General features: G+C 46.8%; 1 protein-coding gene across 2 annotated transcripts in view; it reads right to left on the bottom strand.

Moving 5' to 3' along the window:
* Positions 1–872: 872 nt before the first annotated feature.
* The window catches only part of KCNJ1 (potassium inwardly rectifying channel subfamily J member 1), a 29,805-nt gene continuing 10,405 nt past the window's right edge, over positions 873–20,272 (bottom strand). Inside the window, exons 2-3 of one of the 2 annotated variants that reach the window (XM_081123252.1) lie at positions 19,432–19,582; positions 879–5,293 (exon numbers count right to left, since the gene is read on the bottom strand). In XM_081123252.1, the coding sequence (XP_080979378.1) occupies positions 4,154–5,272 (1,119 nt within the window). In that variant the 5' untranslated portion in view covers positions 5,273–5,293; positions 19,432–19,582 and the 3' untranslated portion in view covers positions 879–4,153. Of the gene's footprint in view, positions 5,294–19,431; positions 19,583–20,272 lie in introns of both variants that reach the window. The other variant, XM_081123251.1, reaches the window with a different exon arrangement.

The following is a 20,272-nucleotide window of genomic DNA, read 5'->3' as shown; positions in this document are numbered from 1 at the left end:
TTCCAAGGGCTTTTTCTGATGTCTGTTAATGGTTGCTGGAGGGTCAATGGGAATTTACATTAAAAAGGAGACACCCCCCCCCCCAAGTGGCAGAATGCCTTAATTCTAATAAAGGAGTATTTGGAAGCAGACAAACTTCCATCAAACAGCCCAGAAACAAATGCCAATCACAAAGCTTCCAGTTGTAATTCGGCATCCTTAACAATCAAAAGAAACAGAGTGTTTCCCCAGTTCCTTTTACTTCCAGCAGTCCCCAGGCACGCTGCTAATGAGAGGCACAGACCAAAAGGAATGTGTTCTGATGTGAGGGGCCGAGTCCGCTCGTTTCTCTCCAGCTTACAAAGGGAGGAGAGTCCTAAAGCCTCATTACAGTGGGCCAGCAGAGAGTGCCAGCTCCCTCAGGCTTGAGATACCTGGTTTCCTTTAGCTTTATCAGTAGATTAAACCGCGATGCCAACACACAGGCACAGAGTAACATGCTGTGTGGGCCAGCTGCGTCCACTGTTACGCCCACTGACTAATTGTGCAACCCTGAACCAGTCAGATTGCCCACTGGTCTTGGTCAGAAGCATCAGGCTACGTAGAGGGACCTGTATAAATGCAACCCCGGGCCCAGGCAAACAAAGCAGCTGCCGCCCTATGTGCCCAGACGCACACTGGACGGATGCATTGGAACCCCGCAGGAAGGGGGTGTCTGCAGCCGAGGTCACTTCCTCCTGGGGGGGCTGAAGCCCAGGCAACATCTGCATCCTACTTACCAGCCTCCCAGCCCTCCCGCCGCTCCCAGGAGAAAGTCCACCCTCCGCAAGAGGATTGCCATCAGTTGGTCTGTCACATGGATGCGCAATGACTGACACTTTTAGAGAGAACTTGCAGTTTCAGAGATTTAATATATTAATCAGCACACTGAAAACATTTTGATTCCTGAGCAGCTTTGAGTACCATCCTCTCTAGAATACATTCAAAATGACATAGGTGGGGAACTGAGTAAGACATTCACAGTAACACCGTCCCCTGAAGATCAGTCCTTGCAATGAGTTGGTCCCTGTTAGGAAGATGCAGTACCGGCCCTCAGGGAAGGGAAGGCCTAGCACTTTCCAAACTGTAGGGCGCATCCCAGCCCTCTTCCCGTCACACTTCTCCTTTAGAAAGGGCATTTCAGCACAAACCCAGGCAGAAAAACACAAAGGCAGCTTTTCTCAGACACCTCGGAGGCACCTTCCCTTCTAAACTGACTTGACCCCTTCGAACTCCTCACCGCCTTCTTGGGAGATCAGGAGGTACCTTTTTAAAGTATTTGTAACCCTTCACCCCACTAATACAAACTGAAAGAAATATCACCACTATTTTCAAACCAAGCATTCTTTCTTGCAAGAAAGTGTTCATTGAGATTCTGGGTGGCGATCTAGCTTCTTTCTAAATATACCACATGAGAGCATTTGGGCCAGAACCTAACTTGGGCAGCAGAGTGTGGACACACCATAAAGCAGGCTGGGCCCAGTGCTCCTCTCCACGTTGGGTGTAGAAACACAGAGTCATGGACTGAACCGTCCTTTGCTCCTCCAGAAACGCAGTGCGACCAGATTGAGGTGGGAGCTCCAACGGCCAGGGCTCGAAAAGGTCAGAGCCTCGCAGGTGTCCTTTCTGTAACAGTCTTTTCTTATTGTCTGTCATTGGTTCAGTTCCTCCAACTCAGGAGACAATTTTTCCTTTGATAACAGTCAATGTTAAAATAAAAGTGGCTTGCAGATGACATGATACTGTATATAGAGAACCCCAAAGATCCCACCAGAAAACTACTAGAACTGATCAAAGAGTTCAGTAAAGTAGCAGGATACAAAATAAATACCCAGAAACCAGTTGCATTTCTATACACCAATAATGAACTATCAGAAAGGGAAACTAAGAAAACAATCCCATTTATAATTCCATCTAAAAAAATATCTAGGGATAAATTTAACCAAGGCTATAAAAAAACCTATACTCAGGAAACTGTAAGGCAATAAAGAAGAAAATTGAAAGACATACAAATAAGTTGAAGCATATGCTGTGCTCATGGGTAGGGAGAATTAACGTCATTAAAATTTTCCACACTACATTTATATATTCAATATAAGTATCTATAGATTCAATGCAATTCCTATCAAGATACCAATTGCATATTTCACAGAATTAGAACAAATATTCCAAAAATTTATATGGAATCACAAAAGACCCAGATGCCCACAACAATCTTGAGCAAAAAGAACAAAGTTGGAGGAATCACACTACCTGATATCAAACTATACTACAAGGCCATGGTAATCAAAACAGCATGGTACTGGCATAAACACAGACACATAGATCAATGGAACAGAAGAGAGTTAATTAACATTTGACAAAAGAGACAAGAACCGACAATGGGGTAAATATAGTCTATTCATAAATGGTGTTGGGAACATTGGACAGATAACATGCATAAAAATGAAACTAGACCACCTTCTTACACCATACACAAGAATAAACTCAAAATGGATTAAAGACTTAAACGTAAGGCTTAAAAACCATAAAAATCCTATAAGAAAACAGGCAGTAAAATCTCAGCCATTTCTCATAGCAGTATTTTTTCTGATGTGTCTCTTTGGGCAAGGGCAACAAAAGAAAAAATAAACAAATGGGACTAAATGGGATCAGACTAAAACCTTTTTGCCCAGTAAAAGAAGCCATCAATAAAATAAAAAGACAACCCACCGAATGGGAGAACGTATTCGCCAATGGCCAATGATACATCTGATAAGGGTTTAATATCCAAAATGTATTTTAAAAAAACATATAAAACTCAATACTTCTCCAAAGAGGACATACAGATGGCCAATAGACATATTAAAAGATGCTCAACATCACTAATCATCAGAGAAATGCAAATTAAAATCACAGAGATGTATCACCTCAAACCTGCCAGAATGGCTGCCATCCATAAATCAACAAACAACAAGTGTTGGTGAAGAGGTGGAGGAAAGGGAGCCCTGGTGCACTGTTGGTGAGAATGCATATTTGTGCAGCCACTGTGGAAAGCAGTTTGGAGTAACCTCAAAAAAATTAAAAATGAAACTGCCTTATAACCCAGCAATTCCACTTCTGGGGATATATCCACATAAACCCAAATGCTAATTAGGAAAAATACATGCACCCCTATGTACCTTGCAGCATTATTTACAATAGCCAATATCTGGAAACAGCCCAAGTGCCCATCAGTAGATGAGTGGATAAAAAAATCTGTGGTACATTTACACAATGGAATACTACTCTGCCATAAAAAAGGAAATCTTAACTTTCGCAACAGCATGGATGGACCTGGAAAATATTATGCTAAGTAAAATAAGCCAGTCAGAGAAAGACAAGTACCATATGATTTCAGTTATATGTGGAATTTAATGGACAAAATCAACTAACAAACAAAATAAAAACAAACTCAGATATGAGAACCGACTGATAGCTTCAGAGCAGAGGGGGCTTGGGGGTCTGTGTGAAAAAGGTGAAGGGATTAAGAAAAAACACTCATAGACACAGATAACAGTACAATGATTAGCAGAGGAAAACGGGGGCAGAGGTAGGTAGAAGGGGGTAAAGGGGAGATAAATGGTGATGGAGGGAGACTTGACTTGAGGTGGTGAACACACAATACAATATCCAGATGATGTATATAGAATTGTCCACTTATATAATTTTATTAACCAATGTCACCCCAATGAATTCAATTAAAATTAAAATAACAAATAAATAAATAAAACGGACTTATCTCTTATCAGTAGAATCAAAATGAGAATACAATTTTTCCCTGATTTTATGCAAAGTTCATAACTTCTTCAAGGAGACTTTTGATTATTTTATCAAAACCATTGCATGATTTCCAGTAGCCGTATTCAAGATTCCCAGTGAGCTCCCGTGACTTCTACACGCCAGCTTCCTACAAATACAATGCATGTTCTAATGCACTAGCCTCGCAGAGCTACGTGTCTTGTAGGATCACGGTTAAGGAGTTCAGGGGCATTGTGCTGGTGGACCTGGAAGGCTTTTGTCTATTTTCATAGCCCCAAACTGTTGATTGCTTCATAATGCTTCTAGTCACTACGTATGCCCAAAGCTTTGCTTCACTTGTGTTGAAAAGCCACTGTCACATTTTAGTGTCATCTGTCTCGTTGACTTCTGACAAAATGAAGTTGGGGTTGTCATAGCCTCTCTTCATCTTGGCTCTGGCATCTCTCTCATTGTAAAGGCACATGGCGCAGTGAGGGGTGTCCACTGCCACGGTCTTGCTAAAGTTGTGGAAATCCACTCGGTATTTCCCTTCCTTGGTCTTGGATACTATGGGAGCAAAGCGGTAGCCCCAAAGCACCTCTTCTGGGACGTAGGATGTCCGGACTTGGCAGGTAGCGCTGGTCGATTCCACGGTGCCGTCTAAGAACACCACCAGCTCAAAGTCCTGCTGGGGAAGGGTTTCTGCTGCCATGTCGAAGAAGGGGCTGTTGTGATCAATGATGTGATAAATTGTCAGTGGGGAGATGAAAAACAGGTTTTCATTCCCAGCGTCAACTACAAAGTTGATGTTGGTCTGGTCCAAAATGATGGTCTCTCCTTCGGGAGTGACCGTGGTCTTCAGGAGCTTTCCATATATGTGACTGCCGATGAGGAGGCTCTTCCTGAGGTTGGCCACTCGGATCAGGAGGCAGAGCTTTCCACCCCGCTTGCTGATCACTGCGTTCTTGCTGAACGTGATGGTCTTGGCGCGTTTCTTGGGTCTGGAGATCTTGGCGAGGATGGCACCACACATGAAAGAATTGATGATGACGCCAAGGATGGACTGGAAGATCAGCAGGAAGATGGCAGTGCCGCATTGCTCTGTCACACACCTGAATCCGTACCCAATAGTCACTTGAGTTTCCAGAGAAAACAGAAAAGCTGAGGTGAGGCCGTTGATGTTATCCACACACGGGGTGTGGTTTTCGGATGGGTGGAACTCGGGGAGGTCCTTGTGAATGTAGGCCACAGCGTACCACAGGAGGCCGAAGAGGAACCAGCTCCCCAGGAAGGCTGTGATGAAGATGGTCATCTTGTATCTCCATTTGAGGTCAAGCACAGTCGTCCAAATGTCCACGAAGAATATGAACCTCGTCTGCGCCTCCACGTTGCCAAACTCTATGTTGCACCTTCCGTCTTTGGAAACCAGCCTCGCCCTTCGCCGGGGATGCCCAAAAAAGCGAGTGATGAACCATTTCCGAAGATGTTTGAACATCCTTTCTGTCAGCACCTTTGTCTGAAAACACATCAAAGAAAAACAAAACAAACAGAATTGTATTTAGAGCGGTGGTGACGTAGGTGATGTCACATGAAGGGTTGCCCATGTGTGAAAAGACATTCTAAGCAATCTGGGTTCCTGGCCGTGTGGGCAAGCTGACAAGTTTATTCTGGATACCACGATACTATTTTCATTAGACACTTTCCAGCAGAAGGCCATATGGCCTAAATATAAAGAGGAAAAGTAATTCCAATGAGATAGAAATGGAAGGGAATTAGGAAGGTTCCTGACCTTAGTCTCACACAAACTTAAAAATGTGATAACCATCCAAACCTGTACTATGATTTTTTAATATTATTCTCTCCTTTAAAAATGAGCTCTCCTTTAAAAAAATAAGTTTAGCCTTATATTAAGCAAAAATATCTGTGAAAGCAGAAGCTTGAGGGACTATTTTCATTTTTTGTAACATATAAAAACAAGTAACTATGAAAAAACAGCTCATCAAATACACTACCTAAACCATCTCGTCTACTGCTCTTGGTACTTTCATATCAAGAGAAATCTTGATTCTATTCAGTTCTCTCATTTATGAAATGAAGGAACTGAAACTCAGAAAATTTCATCCAAAGTCATGTACCTGAGGAGTGGCAGGAGGGCAACGAGAGCAGGAGGTTCCTGCTGTCCGTCCAGAGGAAACTCTACCCCACCGCGTCTCAGCTATGAAATTTTCTTTTCTAAAGTTAAATTTCCCTGAAACATTTTAAGACAAGTTTTAATCAACTTCCTTTTTGCTTTCACGCTCGACGCTGTTTAGAAAGAAGTTCCTCAATGCAGTTTGGTGGAGTCCTGCCATAGGAGCTCAGAAGTTTTCTCAGTGCAACTACAGGCCTGTTTCTACTCTCTCTTCGTGATATGCCAAGCTCCCCCCAAGAGTAGCGTCATAGTCACCATCAATATCCTACACTTCCTTCCCTGCTCCTGTGCTGAAGGGCTGGGGGTCCGACTTAAATAGTAATGCCCTGTGATGGTAGGACCATGTGTTCTTCAGTCCTCTGTCCCAGCTGCTAGCACAGTCTATGTATCAGTATTTATTAAAAAAGATAAATGAAATAATTCAGTGAGTGAATTAAGCTCTTCAAATGCTATCTGATCAATGGTTTCTTATTGATGACATTATTTTGACTTGACATTTTACAGCAAAAAAAAAAAGTGAAGGGATTTTCCCCTAAACAGCCAACAATGATGACTTAGGAGTCATGAACACGAGCCTACCTCCTTCCCTAGGTGTGCCCACCCCCACTCTAAGGTGGCTCACCACGGTTAGCAATGTCTTCGTGGTATTTTTAATTAAATGCAAATATGTTTCTAAAATAGATTTCAAAACCCCCTTCAAAAATGTGTTTATTCATACAAACTAGGAAGCGAAACCAACGTAGTGATAAGTTTTAAACAAAACTGATATTCCACAGTTTCTTGCCCATGTTCTTAAACCAGGTGAAGACACCAGAAGCCAACACCAAGTAGAAGTGAAGAGAAAGCCACAGCTGGGGTGATTTGAAATTTTGAGAACACGTTCTAAATATGTGTTTTAAAAATGCTACCAGGAGAGCAAACAGCAGTGCCTGCCCTCTCATCCCACCCAACCCTCACTGACCGCAAGTCCCCAGAGAGTATTAGGTGATGGTCGCAAGTCAGACTCATGGAGGGAGACACGGGCTCCTCTCTTCCCGGCCTCTCCCCTTTCTCCGCACACACGTCCTTTAGCCTGGCTTACATTCACGGGGGACTTTCTCCCTTTCTCGGGCTCCTAGATGCTCATACTGTTTAAAAAGCTCTTCACAGAGTGCCTCTCACTTAAAATAATAAATTCTAAAGCCAACATTTATCAAACGAATCCACATTTTCCCTGCCATACGTTTTCATTCCTGAGACGGCTCCTAACCCACCAACTTCTGAGCACCCCCTCTTCTCCCCCAGTCCCTCTTAAATTCATTTCACCTTTGAAGATGAAGAATATTTTGGGGGAGTGAGGAAGTACCCCCTGACTTATCTCTCAGATAGGTTTGGTTTCCATGCCTAGATTATTAATAAATATTATCTGCCTGGCCTTGCAAAGAGCTGAGGCAAAAGCACCCGGCTTCCAGTGCTTTCCGCGGATGGTTTGTACTTACCATCGCCCTAAGCATGCTCCTTCCTGAAGCATCCATGGCTGGGGAGACAGGGCAGTGGTGTGGGGAGTTGGCCTCCGTGTGCAGGCTGATTTCTTTTAGACCCAGCTTAATATATTTCAGTCTTTGGTCAGTGGACTGATGCTAATTTATATTAGCTTGAAAACACTTCATTGGATAGTGGAATTGTGTGGTTTGAAGCAAAGCAATTGTTTGTTCTCAGCCCCAGCCCCAGCCTGGGTATGTATTTTATCTTTTCCAACCTCGCATGGCTTGAATACCGTCATGCTAAGACATGACAAACCACCGGCCGAGGTCCCTGGGCAGCAGGCACGTCGTGTTCCAGCATTTCTCTCCTCTCCTTGCCACGCTCTGTGGCTCGCCCCCAGTTTCCTTCGCCTAGGCCGTGCCCAATAACTTTCACCAGAAACAATGAGCTGTCACCAACCTCCCAGCCTCTCCTCTGAAACACCCTGAGATGCTGAGACGTCCAAGTGCTCACCAAGACACAGGTGAACACACAGACACAGAGAAGTGCATATTCGTGAGCTGAGAGTCAGCTCACACCAGGGAGAAACAAGATACCGTGTTAATCTCTCTGTACAACAGTCCCTGTTACGTGAGAAACTGAGATTGAAGAGCAGCCTTTATGGTTGGATTTATTTTGTAAAACCTGGCATTTATGAAAGGTACTTTTCACACGTACTGTTGTTTTATTTATTCAAAGAGTGAGAAGAATCATACCTAGAGAAAGCAAGACTACAAGATAAATTGTTCCTCTAACCAAACCCCTCATTCACACGGCAGTCACATTATACACGGCACACACCCAGCGGTGCGTGGACAATGGCACTTAATCCAACCACAGACAGGGCCAATATGTACTTTTTAAACTATTGGGTGATTCGAGATTGGCCCTGGTGTCTGGGTTATGTAACACGCACAGTTTTTAGGTTGCTTTCTATTGAAATCAGTAAATCTTAATGGCAAGCAAAGGGCTGTATATTAGCTAATATTTACCAAGGTGTCCTGAGTGGCCTGGCAAAGCAAGTGAATGATTCAGGAATTCAGCATTAGCACTCTGTAAACAGCCCATTCTCAGAAAATAAACTTTTTGTAAGCTTTCCAAACAGTGAGTGTATGCTCAGCATGTAGGGTTTCAAAGACAAACAGAATTTCGTTCCTGTTCTCAAGGGGCTCACAGTCGCATAGGAAAGCGAGCTCCATAAATTGCAGTTACAATGTGGCTGGTTTGTATAATGGCCCAAAGGAACATCTTTCTTAAGAGATCTCTGTTAGATGGGTGTCCATCCCCTGCGACCACACTTCAGCTGGCAAAACACTCATTGCCTTTACGTGTGCATTCGTGTATTAGTCTATTGCTCCCCAACCCTGATATGTTGATACGGGTACGTGTGCCAGGCACCACGCGAGACACCAGGGAAGCAGTCCTTTACCAAATGGACACAGTCCTCTTCACTGTCACCCTGAGGAAGCTGCCAGACCAGTGTGGGGGTGGGAGATGCAAATGATCTGAAGAACAGCCTGTGTGAAGCGAGCCAGGATAGGAAACAGTGGGAGTGCTCTGGGGGGGCACCTCATCTGAGGGGCAGAGAGGAGCCATTGAGGCTAAGGCCTGAAGGTGGCATTCAAGGTGCACTTAGTAGGAGCTTTATACATATGTGTTGACTGAAGATAAATAAATTAATCAATGTATACATGAATGCAATGAGTTTGCTGTCACTTACATGGCTCCCTATAGAGATATTTTATTTTAAAAATATATTTTTATTGATTTTAAAGAGAGAGGAAGGGAGAGGGAGAGAGAGAAAGAGAAAGAGACATCGATTGGCTGCCTCCTGCACTCCCCCTACTGGGGATGGAGCCGGCAACTGGGACATGTGCCCTGGCTGGGAATGGAACCAGTGACCTTTTGGTTCATGGGACAATGATCTGAGCCACTCGGCCTGAGTGCTTATAGAGGTATTTTAGAAAAGACGGTCCTGTGCGTGTAGAACTAACCACACTGCAGTGCTGTGTTTGTGACCCAGGCAGGGGCAACAGGGGAAGAGAGCCCGGAGGAGCAGAAAGAAGTGCAGGGGACAGACCACAGTGCTGGGGCCCTGACCGGCGAGGGCCCGGTGCCTGGCACACCAGGGGAGGTGGTTCTGTTGTAGGCCTAGAGGAGAAACTGGTAGAGAACACCGGTCTAGTTCTGCTCCAGAGACATCTCATTGAAATTCTGAGCAAGTCTGAAGTCTCTTCCACTTAGCAGCCCTTCAAATTCTTTTTTTTTTTTTTTTTAATGTATCTTTATTGATTTCAGAGAGAGGAAAGGAGAGGGAGAGAGAGAGATAGAAAGATCAATGATGAGAGAGTCATTGATCGGCTGCAGCCCGCAACCCGGGCATGTGCCCTGACCAGGAATCGAACCCCGATCGCCTGGATCCTAGGTCGACGCTCAACCGCTGAGCCACACCCGGCCGGGCAGCCCTTCAAATTCTTGAAAACAAACACATTCTCCTGAATCTCCTTTTCTCCATAAAAATGCGCTCTTTGCTCGCATGCAACAACCACGGCAAACAAACCCTCATCACTTTAAGTGAGGTGCGTAGGTTTATGCTCACTGATGATGTTTTAAAACCCAGTACAGATGCTGTGCCGTTGCAGGCGTTTGTGTGAGAACACACCACTACGAATCTGGGGGTTCCCATGTTACTTACCACACCGCTTCCTTCTTACCGCAGCGTGCTCAGCAGCCACTGCGTCAGAGAGAGTAGGGCAAAGAGACAGTGCTTCGGTTACCTCTTCTTTAGAATGATAAAGGCCATCATTTCTCCGAAGAGATGAAAATACACTTCCTATAGTCCACCTTTTAGTCAAACCTCTCAAAGCTCATACCCAGCTTAGTTCCCTTCAGGACATTTCTGAGTCAAGATTTTATGTCAGAGGAAGAAATATGAGTATGGGGCCTGAGCGCAGAAGTCAAATGACCTTCGGTGGTCCCCTTGCCATGGCCCTGGAGACCTAAGCATAGCGAGGCATGGAGTGGGACTGTGGGACGTGGTCTCTGCCTTCTTAGCCAATAGAATTGAGCAGGTGCTCTATTTATTGAACACCCATCATGTACGGGGTGCTAAGCTAGGGGACCAAAGAGAAACAGTCCCTGCTCTCAAGTTGCTCCCGGGTGAAACAAGTCAACAACCACAGTGCAGCAGGCTGGCTGCCCTGGAAGGGTTGAGAACAGGGTTTTAAAGCAGCCACCAAAGAGGAGACCCAACTGGCCGGCGTCAAGCTGATACTCTCCAACACACCTTTTCACGGAGCTCAAACAAGTACACCTGCCTAGCAGGACTTCCTGTTTTCTATGAAAATGGTCTCAGGCTGTTGGACGATAGCCACCCAGCTGGATTTGCAAACCCTCAGAGCCCCGAGGAGCTCCTCTAGCCCCTGAACTAACCTTTTCGTGTCTGCAGCCTATGGTGGGCAGAAGGCGCCGTTTCCCTTTTGTTGGGTAATCCTGAGAGGAGTTATCTGGGATGTCCTCAGCACTATCAGGCTGCTCGCTTGGGGTCAGCATGGGTCTTTAATTAGAACTTGGCAAGGCCAGTGGAAACAACGTTTCCTGGCCTGGTGGGCATGTAAAGGGTCATCTGGACCTCAGGACCCTTCCAGGCTAGATTGGGGGATGTGCTTTAGGAATGTCCCCACCCTTGGGTGAGTGTCTGCACAAGCCCTCTCTACCGTGGAGCTCCCAAGTCAGCTGTGTCCAGGATGGGAATGTCACACAGGCTTTCCTGGGCACCTGCCTGCTTCCAGAGACACAAGCTTGGGAACAAGAGTCAGAGAATCTCCAGGTCTATGGGTGTCAGTGGTCTCCCAAGTACACTGTGTTCTGTAGGTGTCTCCCAAGCCAGCTGGTCCAGTAGCATTGTCTGAATAACTGCAGAGGTGTGTCATGCGCGGAGACCAAGAGCAGATGGGAGACCTGGTCCGGGATGTTCACGGCACAGGTCATAACCACAGGCAGTGTGGCAGCGAGGACAGAGCTCCAGCTTGAGGAAGCACAGATGTGGGTATTTGAACCCCAATTCTGTCACTTAATGGCCAGTTGACCTGATCAAGCCACTCAGTTTCCTCTCCTGTGAAATGGCTCTAATATTTTCAAAGGTTGTAGTGTGTTTTAAATGCAATCACATATGTAAAATTCCTAAAACACAGTAATTATGCAATAAATAGTAGGAATTGTTATTATTAATTCAGAAAGCTTGGGGAGCAGTTTGACCAGAAGTCACTGACCCAAGCCTTTTAGTGTTTAGTACACAGAATAAAATGGGCTGTGTTGGAGATGACAGCCAAATAAAGGAGCCCGTCCTCCCAGTGTGGAACAGAATACCTGGGAGTGATAAACCTGTTTTTATAAGTGATTTGTCTATAATTGGGGCAGAAGCCTTATCTTGGAGGGGCGAGAACAGGAGAGAGGGAGTGAATTGTGGTTGGCAAGGCTGCACAGAGGCGTGGCATCCAGGGCAATGCTGTTCTTCTCTCACATAGACAGTAACTAGGATTTGATGGCATCACTGATAAAGACATGTGCCCACAGAAAAGCAGAAAAGCAGCCTGGCATCAGGGAGCTGGCCTGGCACCCACAGCTAGGTCTTGGTGTTTTCCTGTTGAGTACAATTCCACAGAACACCAACATCAGACAAGTCCACTCCATAATCACATCTGAACACAGACAAAACATGAACATTGTCCAAACCACAAAAACCAACAAATATCCCCCATTCTGGCTATAATGAAGGGACCACTGCATCTTCACCGTTAACGGCTATGGCTTCACACCAGTCTTCTGAGATGTATCAACATGTTCAATCATAGAATTACCCCTACTTCCTGTCATCTAACCCAGAGCAAAGTATTGTTTCCTTAAATATTACCCGTGTCACCTAAAACCAGCCCAAATCCTATTTCAGTGCTTTCTAACATTCTCTCAGTGAGGTTCCCCATGGTTCCTCAAAGCCATTCTGCAAGCCAATGGGCGAAAACCAGTTTCATTCTATTACTTCCAGAAGTCACACACACATACATATGCTTTGTGCATATGTTTGCTTTTGTATCAGAATGTAAAGAATCAAGGACACAACCAAATTTAAATTAAAAAGTCATTAAGATCAGTTAAAACCTTAAAGTCAGTTAAGATCAGTTAACTTAAGTCAGTTAAGTTCAAGTTCAGGCCTTAAATTCTATCTAACTTGTTTACCAGGGCCATTGGTCATCCTGAGACAATTATATGCTCACCCCAGGGCCCTGTATCTCTTCCATGGCACCAACAGCAAGTGTCGGGAGGTATGATGTCCGGTCCACTGCAGCCAGCCCGGGAGCTAGTGAAGCTGGACCCAAGCTAGGTGTCTGCAGGGCCCTGCCAGCCTTTGGAGGCAGCAGGTATTGCTGTGGGGTCAGAAATCTATGTCTTAGAAGCTGACACTTATTCTGGGTCTGGGTGTATTTTCAGTATTGTTTCTGTACTGTTCTTTCTAATTGTTTCTAAAAGTATTTTGGAAATGCTAGTGTGTCTCAGCTATGCAAACAAGCACCAAAAGGGGTACTTCATCTCTGCCTTATTCAGAGTTTTAAAGAGAGCAACACTTCCCTGGGGTGGTAACAGCAGAGAGAGCCCCACAAGCCAAGAGTTGGATCTACTTGGCTTCTATTCTAGGAACTTCCTAAGAATTCTCCTCTAAACTTCAAGAGTTCTGCATCAGACTGAGCCAGAGTTAGGGTAAGAGAAGGCAAAAGTGACGACGCACAGCTCAAAACGAATGAAGAGAAATACCAGGACTGAGAGAAGTCTCCGGAGAGTGTGAAATGGCAATGAAAACTGCCATGGAGAGCTTCAGCACCCTGCTCCTGGCAGCAGGAGACAGTTGCATTCTGTGTGAACAGCGCCCCCTAGAGCACAGTGCAAATGGTATCCCCGGAGCTGTGAAATCACCCACCCCCGGAAAGCCTGCAGTGTGGGCCAGGCACCAGTGCAAAATCTCTTACATGCATTAACATATTTAATTCCCACAGCAACCCTAGGAGGTAGGAACCTGAGATTTAGAGAAGTTAAGCAATTTGCAGAAGGTCACAAAGGAGAAAGCTAAGGGGAAAAGATCTAGAAGAACCTAGATTGGCCTGAGAAGCCTCTGCTTTTAAGCCCTATGGCATACTCAAAATAGTTAATAAGCAATGTAGAGGGGAGGCAAACATTTACTCAGAACCTACTCACTATGCACCAAAAATAGTGACTTTCCATATATTTCCTTACTCAATGGAGAGATCACCTAAGAGGCCAAGAGCCTGCAAAAGACCAGACCTCTTTTAGAGACTGAACCTGAAAGGGAGTGAGGGTCTAGATTAGTGGAGAGGGGACAGGTTTCCAGGGACAAGGAGGAGCGTGAACAGAAGCACAAAAAAAAAGGGAGAAGCCTAGTATATGGAAGGGTGAGGGCCCCATGGAGAGGGCACAGAATCGCCTGGATTAGATCCCAGGGTGCATGTTGGAGGAGGTCACAGGCCCTGATGGCACGAGAAGAGCCTTCTGATGCCAGGCAGAGTTCACGAATAGTGATGATGCTAAAGTAATTAGGAAGCGGCTGAGGAGGCAGCTGCAGATGTTGTTCTGTTGAGCACTGTGCTTGCTTTGGAAGCTTCTAGAGATCGTCCTGGCTTGAGCTCGTTGTAGGCAATGACCTGAGCTATGGGAAAGCCATCTGCCATTTGGAGGCATCTATAGATATGTACGGTGCAGTTAGTGCATCTTCTACAGTCAGAAGTGTGTTGTGATGGTGACGGCTAGTGCGGGAGGATGGGGAGCTCCCCCAGTGCATGGGGAGCGTCTGCCGGCGATGGGGAGCCGAGCCCTGTGGACTCGCTGCTCTAGCAGAGGCCAGAGCACCCCGGCCTGGAGTCAGTCAGCTCGGCAACACTCATCAAGTGCCACGGTCAAGGTTAGGCGGCTGACTGGGCTACAGAGACGGGAAGACACACATTGTCCCAGCCCTGCCTCATACCAACAATAGGGATTGGCAAGTGGCTCAGCCTTTCTGAACCTGCCTCACATGCTAGTGACCCTGCTGGGAACACCTAGCCTTCCACTCTCCCCCCCAGGCTGACTTCTTGGTTTCAACTTAAATGTCATTTCTCAGAAAGAGACTTAGATGTCAGTTTCTCAAAGAGAAAGGAGTCCCTGACCGCCTCCTCCCCATTTAAGTCACGTGTCTCACCCACCCTATAATATTGTACTGTGCTATTAACTTTTTATTTGTAGTATTTCCAGTGATTTATAACTTATAAACTTACTTTTGTGCTGGTTTGGGGTAGTGGTCCCACCCATCTCCTCCACTGCTATATTTCCAGTGCCCACCTAGCTCAGTGCCAGGCATAGAGTAGATGCTCAATAAATATTTGCTAAAGAAAGAAGTAAACACAGTAAGGTGGGAATGCCTCGAAGTGCTTGATTTGCACAGGGGCTGTGGAGAGGGTAAGGGAGACAACCACCACTGTCCAGTGGTGGGACTTGGTCTCCGAGCTCTCGCAGAGGACGGAAAATTGGGTTATGGACGCTTTGCCTAAGTGGATTTGGCTCCCTTGTAGCCTGGCTCATCCACTGGCTCGTTTACTGAGAAATCAAGGGAACATCAAGCCACTTGCCTTTGTCTGAAGAGATGCAGGAAGTTATATTCAAAGTTTCATGTACAAGTGGCACCTGGGGTGGCCGACAGGAACTGCTGGGTTTGGAAGTCCCCTTTGGGCTTGGAATTTGCCAAGTTGCCTTTGTCAGGACTCAAATTGGGGTGACACAACAAGTGCGGTTCCTGTCTGGAGAGAGAGGACAGGTCCCTACAGAACCCTGGGTGATATTTCAATCAGTCTGTCCATGCAGGAGACACTCTTAAAAAGGTGAGCTCTGCCTCCATTGGATTCTGACTTTAGCTCAAGTTCCCAGACCTTGGCGTGCACTCGAGCCAGATCTGAGGGTCATTGTCTTAACTGGTGAATTCCAGTCTCTGATGAACTATGACTGCAAATTAACTTAACACAACGATCCAAAGGCTTTTCTAGTCTCATGATCTTTGTTCTCATTAATATTTACAAACAACTCCACTGTACTGAAAATATCAATGTATGTGTCTAGATGCATAATCTTAAACTGAGAGCAATATACGGTGTTCTCAAAAGACGGCATGTCAACAGAACCTGCTTGCACACAGTAAGTCATATTACATCAGGATGTGAGATATTTAATGGAACCTTTACTGAATTATTTTACAAAGTGAAGAATAATTTTTGCAAGTAAGAGAACTATCCTCTCACTTGCTTACCTTGTGAAAGTATGTGTGTTGGAGGGAAAGTTTGTTTTTGCTGAAAACTGGGCACATCTGCAATGAAATAATCCTGAAATATTATCTATCGAGCCCCCCACCTCAAATGACCACTGGAGTTTAATAAAAGAATTTAAGTGTTTACAGAGTGTTGTATTTATTATGTGTGTAGAGCGCCTGGTATTAGCCTGACCTTCTAGTTCTCTGTGGTTTGGGTTGTTATAGCATCAACTCAGTCTTTTCAGCCCAGAAATGAATGAATTCCATGTGGACCTCAGGCCCTGAATATACTTCTTTCTCTGTGTTTGTAACAAGCACACTTTGTTTTTAGGAAAGCATACAGAACTCCAAACCTTGGTAACTTAAAAAAATTGGGGAATAATTGAGCTAATCCTTAAATAGAGGCACGGGGGCACTGGGATTCATGATGCTGTGCCCACAGCTAAAGGAGCCGTGTGAGTGTAGCCCAGCTTTGGTAGACATGAGAAGTGTCGGCACAGAGCACCAGGTTCCTGCGTTTAGAGGGGATTCTGGATGCCTTCTGGTCAGTCCCACATTCTAGCTCATGTCTGAAGTCTCCTTGTCACAGTCCTGTCCAGTGGCCCACCAGGTAGGATTTGAGAAGTGCATATGTGGGTTTGAATTTGGAGTCAGCCACTCACTAGCTCTAATCCTAGGTCCTACGTAACCTCTCAGCCTGCCCGTTTCTTTATCTAAAAACTAGGACCCTTCATTTCTATCTTACAGATGGACAGAAAGAGTGTAGACAGCACTTGGACATGGAGATTGCTCAGCCATTAACACCTGCCTATAATACCACCTTCCAGCTCTAATCTCTCCTTCAGGCTCTGCCAAGTGTTGAATGAGAGATCCAGTGGTGTCATTATTTGCGGTGCCTTTAACCCCGGGCTTCTCCGCACAGCGTCCAGGCCGCAGTAGCATCACGCTTCCCGGGAAGGCCGGTGACGGGCACGGCTCCGGGACAGAGCACGGGCCGTGGACCAGCCCGAGAGCCAGTGCTCCTGCCGGCTCCGCGGCCCTGCCGGGGGGCTCTGAGGGTCAATGATTACCAGGCTGGCTCGGGTTCAGCCGCATTAATGGGGCGGCACGTCACCCACTCTCCCATGGCCAAGTGCTTTCTGAGAAAGCCCCGGAGGCAGAGGGAAGCGGAGCCAGGAGTCTGGGTGACTCTGCTGTTCCATGCCACAGGGCCGCCCTTGGGCCCAACCTGGGTTCCTCTTGAAAGGGGCGCTTCTTGTCACGGGGCAGAGCTCACCCAGGACGCCCTCTCAGGACAGGACACTGATGCAGAGACCCCGCGGCATCTCACCAGGCTGCCAGCTACCCCAGCGATTGTCTGGAGCTGCTCTTTCCCGATTCTCCTGTCTGCCACTGAGACAAGGAGGGTGAGCAGGACAAGGGGGCACCCCTCCGGGCCCTAGAGCCGGGCCAGCAGGGCCAGCGTGGGCCCTCGCTGAGACCCAGCTCCCGGGGAAGGCCGGTGGAGCCCTCAGCAGACCCGTGACGCACTTTCTCTCATTCCTTTCGTCTCTCTTTACTCGGTGGTGTGTATAATGACCTGGAAAAGGTGAAGTTAAACTCCACTTATTTCCCCGTATTCGTCCTTCTGTCATAATCAAATCCAAAGAAGCTTTTCTGTCTCAAAAACGTTACTTAGCTTCTCTGAGCTGCAGTTTTTCATAATAAGTCGGTGATTATAATGCCCATTTCTGATGAGCATTAAATGGAAAATGCACATGGTCACACAAAAACATTTACACAAATGTGTATAGCAGCACCATTCATACAGTAACGGCCAAAACGTGGAAACAACCCAATCGACTGCCGAGTCCAGAAATAAAACGCGGCATGTAGACACAACGGAATATTATTTGGCCATGAAAAAGGAGTGCTGATACAGGCTCAACACTGGAGGCCTTGTAAACATTGTGCTAAGTGAAAGAAGCCAGGTATCATACTATTCCTTTCGTACAAATGTCTATAACAGACAAGTCTGTAGAGAAAGCAGGTTAGGCTGGCAGCTGCCAAGGTGTGGGGAAGAAGCGAAGGGGGAAATGAGTGCCAATGGGTGTGGATGTTTCTTTTTGAGGTGATGCCAATATTCTAATATCAATTGTGGCGATGGTTGTGCAACTTTGTGAATATTCTAGAAAACCAGTATTGTGCATTTAAGTGGTTGAATTGTGTGTCATGGGAATTATATCTCAATAAAGCTGGCCCAGGAAAAATACACGTGTAAAATTGTGTGTTACATAGAAGGGAGTCAGCAGCCTCCCTCTCACCCACATCCCTCCTTTTCATCTCTTAGTCTTCATTCCCCCCCCCTTCCCTTTCTATTTCTTCCTCCAGACCAGCCAGAAGCACAACCCCAGGCCCTTGTTGGGGGCCTCAGCTGAACTTGGCACCTCCCTCCAGTAGCAAGTGGCCAGTGATTCTAGACGCACCACCATCATAATTATTTTCTGCTCACAAAAGCCTGGGGGTACAGAAAACACGTTTTGCTTATTCTAGGACTTAAACGAAGCTCTGCTGCTTATGGAGAAACATCTCTTCTCTCGGCGTCTGTGGGAGACATTCTTCTTCCCCCCTGACCAGGTGGTGGTGGCGTGGGGCCAGTGAGCAGAGTGTGGACACGTCCCCCACCCACCCTTGCTGAGCTCCAGGAGAGTAGAACCACGCACAGGATGACCCCCAAGTGGGCAGCTCCAGGGGGACGGCCCATCTCAGCTCTGCCCACTCAGCCCTCACACTCCCAGGGCCAGAGGTCAGGCTAAAGTCAAGTGCTTGGGAGCCCAGGTCAGCAGATCCCCAAAGCATGGCAGGCCTGCAGGCTCACAGACTCTCTGATGGGATGTCCCAGGGGGCGCTGGAGAGAATTCACGGGGACTTGGCCCCCCCCCCGCTGCACCTCAGCCCTGGCCTCACCTCAACCTCCCGCATCACTAGTCCTCTCGTGGGAGCTCAATTCCATTCTGTCTCTCTGCTCCTTTCAGTACAGTTTTTAATTTTTATTTTTCTAGCATTTTGTTCCTTGCCCATAGCCCTAGTTCTATTCCTGGAGTTTAGCGACATTAATCATCCAATTCTTATTTAAATAGACCTCTCTGGACTCGCCAAGTACCTCCAAGATAAGCCAGAATCCCATGGGACCATGTCAAACCTCTCACTGCCCCACATCCCAGTAGCATCCCCTCCCTCTGCCCCCACAAAGGAGAGATGAGGGGACAGGAAGCATGACTGACAGCTGGGCAGAGAGCTGTGTGGAGTCCACAGCCAGGGCCTCTCTGGGGGTGAAAGAAAAGCACCCACCATATGTTCCCAGAACTTGGCCCTTTCTCAAAGGCAGGATTTGGGTGCTTCCTGAACCAGGGCACCATCGAGAGCAAGAAAGAATGTACCAGCCACCCCATCTCTGTGTTCAGTTGCCTACCATTAAAAAAGCCTCCCTTGGATTAATACAAATCGGAATGACCATGTGAGCCAGACTGGGATCTTACTAAATATCACAAATAGCTAATGATCTGGGGGGCAGGAACTAAAGTGTAGCCCTGTCCTATTACGAGCACTAATTCCTCAGAAGGGAAGCGGGCCTGTCTACCTGGGGAATGCGTGCAGGCGCCCCAGAGTCTCTGGCCTTGAGCACGTGGGCCGGAGTCTGACCTGAATTCCAGCTCTGCTGCTGGCTGGTGCGTGACTGAGCCGGCTGCCTGTGTCTTTACAGAGCTAACTTCCCAACATAATCGATGAACCTGGAAACAGAATAAAGTAAAAGCTAATAAAGACCTTGGAGCTCATGGTAAGTTGTTTATGTCTGCTTTGGAGAGCGGGGAATCAGAGGGAGTTGTATATGTCTTGCTGCTCTGCCCAGACCTAAATTTTCCCTTTTCTTGTCTTTCTACATTCCCGATAACTACTCATTTTGAGCAATGGGTTTGTCCCCACATCTTCTAGGCCTGGCGTGGTCTTTCTTGGGCTGCACTTGGCCTTGTGCAGAAGAGAAGATGAAGGAAGTCCACAAAGAGTTGTGAAGAGATGGACAATCGTCCTCAGCGCTGACCAGAATGCTGGCTCCCGAGCACTGGGGGTGGGGGGCGAGGTTTGCCCTGTGGGCAGCACTGACCGACGGCACATCACCCCCAAAGGCCAGCGGTGGGGTTGGCAAAGCAGAGATAAGTTTGAACGGGTGCCCCAAAGGTAGAGAAGGGATAGGCTGTGAAGTGGTGGAGACCTGGCTTTAAACACCGCTCCTTCTGCTCATCAACAGGATAAATAGCTTTGCTTCTCTGAACTGACTGCTGCTCATCGAAATGGAAAGATGGAGGTAAGAGTGCCCGCGTCACGGCGCTGCTGCGACAGGACCCGGAGCGAGAAGCCCCGGCGGAGGCCCCAGCACAGGGACACCTCCTCCGTGCAGCCAGCTTCCTTCCTTGCTCAGCAGG

This window comes from Miniopterus schreibersii (assembly GCF_964146895.1).
Source record: "Miniopterus schreibersii genome assembly, chromosome: 20".
Classification (NCBI taxonomy): domain Eukaryota; kingdom Metazoa; phylum Chordata; class Mammalia; order Chiroptera; family Miniopteridae; genus Miniopterus; species Miniopterus schreibersii.
Note: the sequence above shows the minus strand (reverse complement) of the source record. Positions and strands in the feature narration are given on the sequence as shown.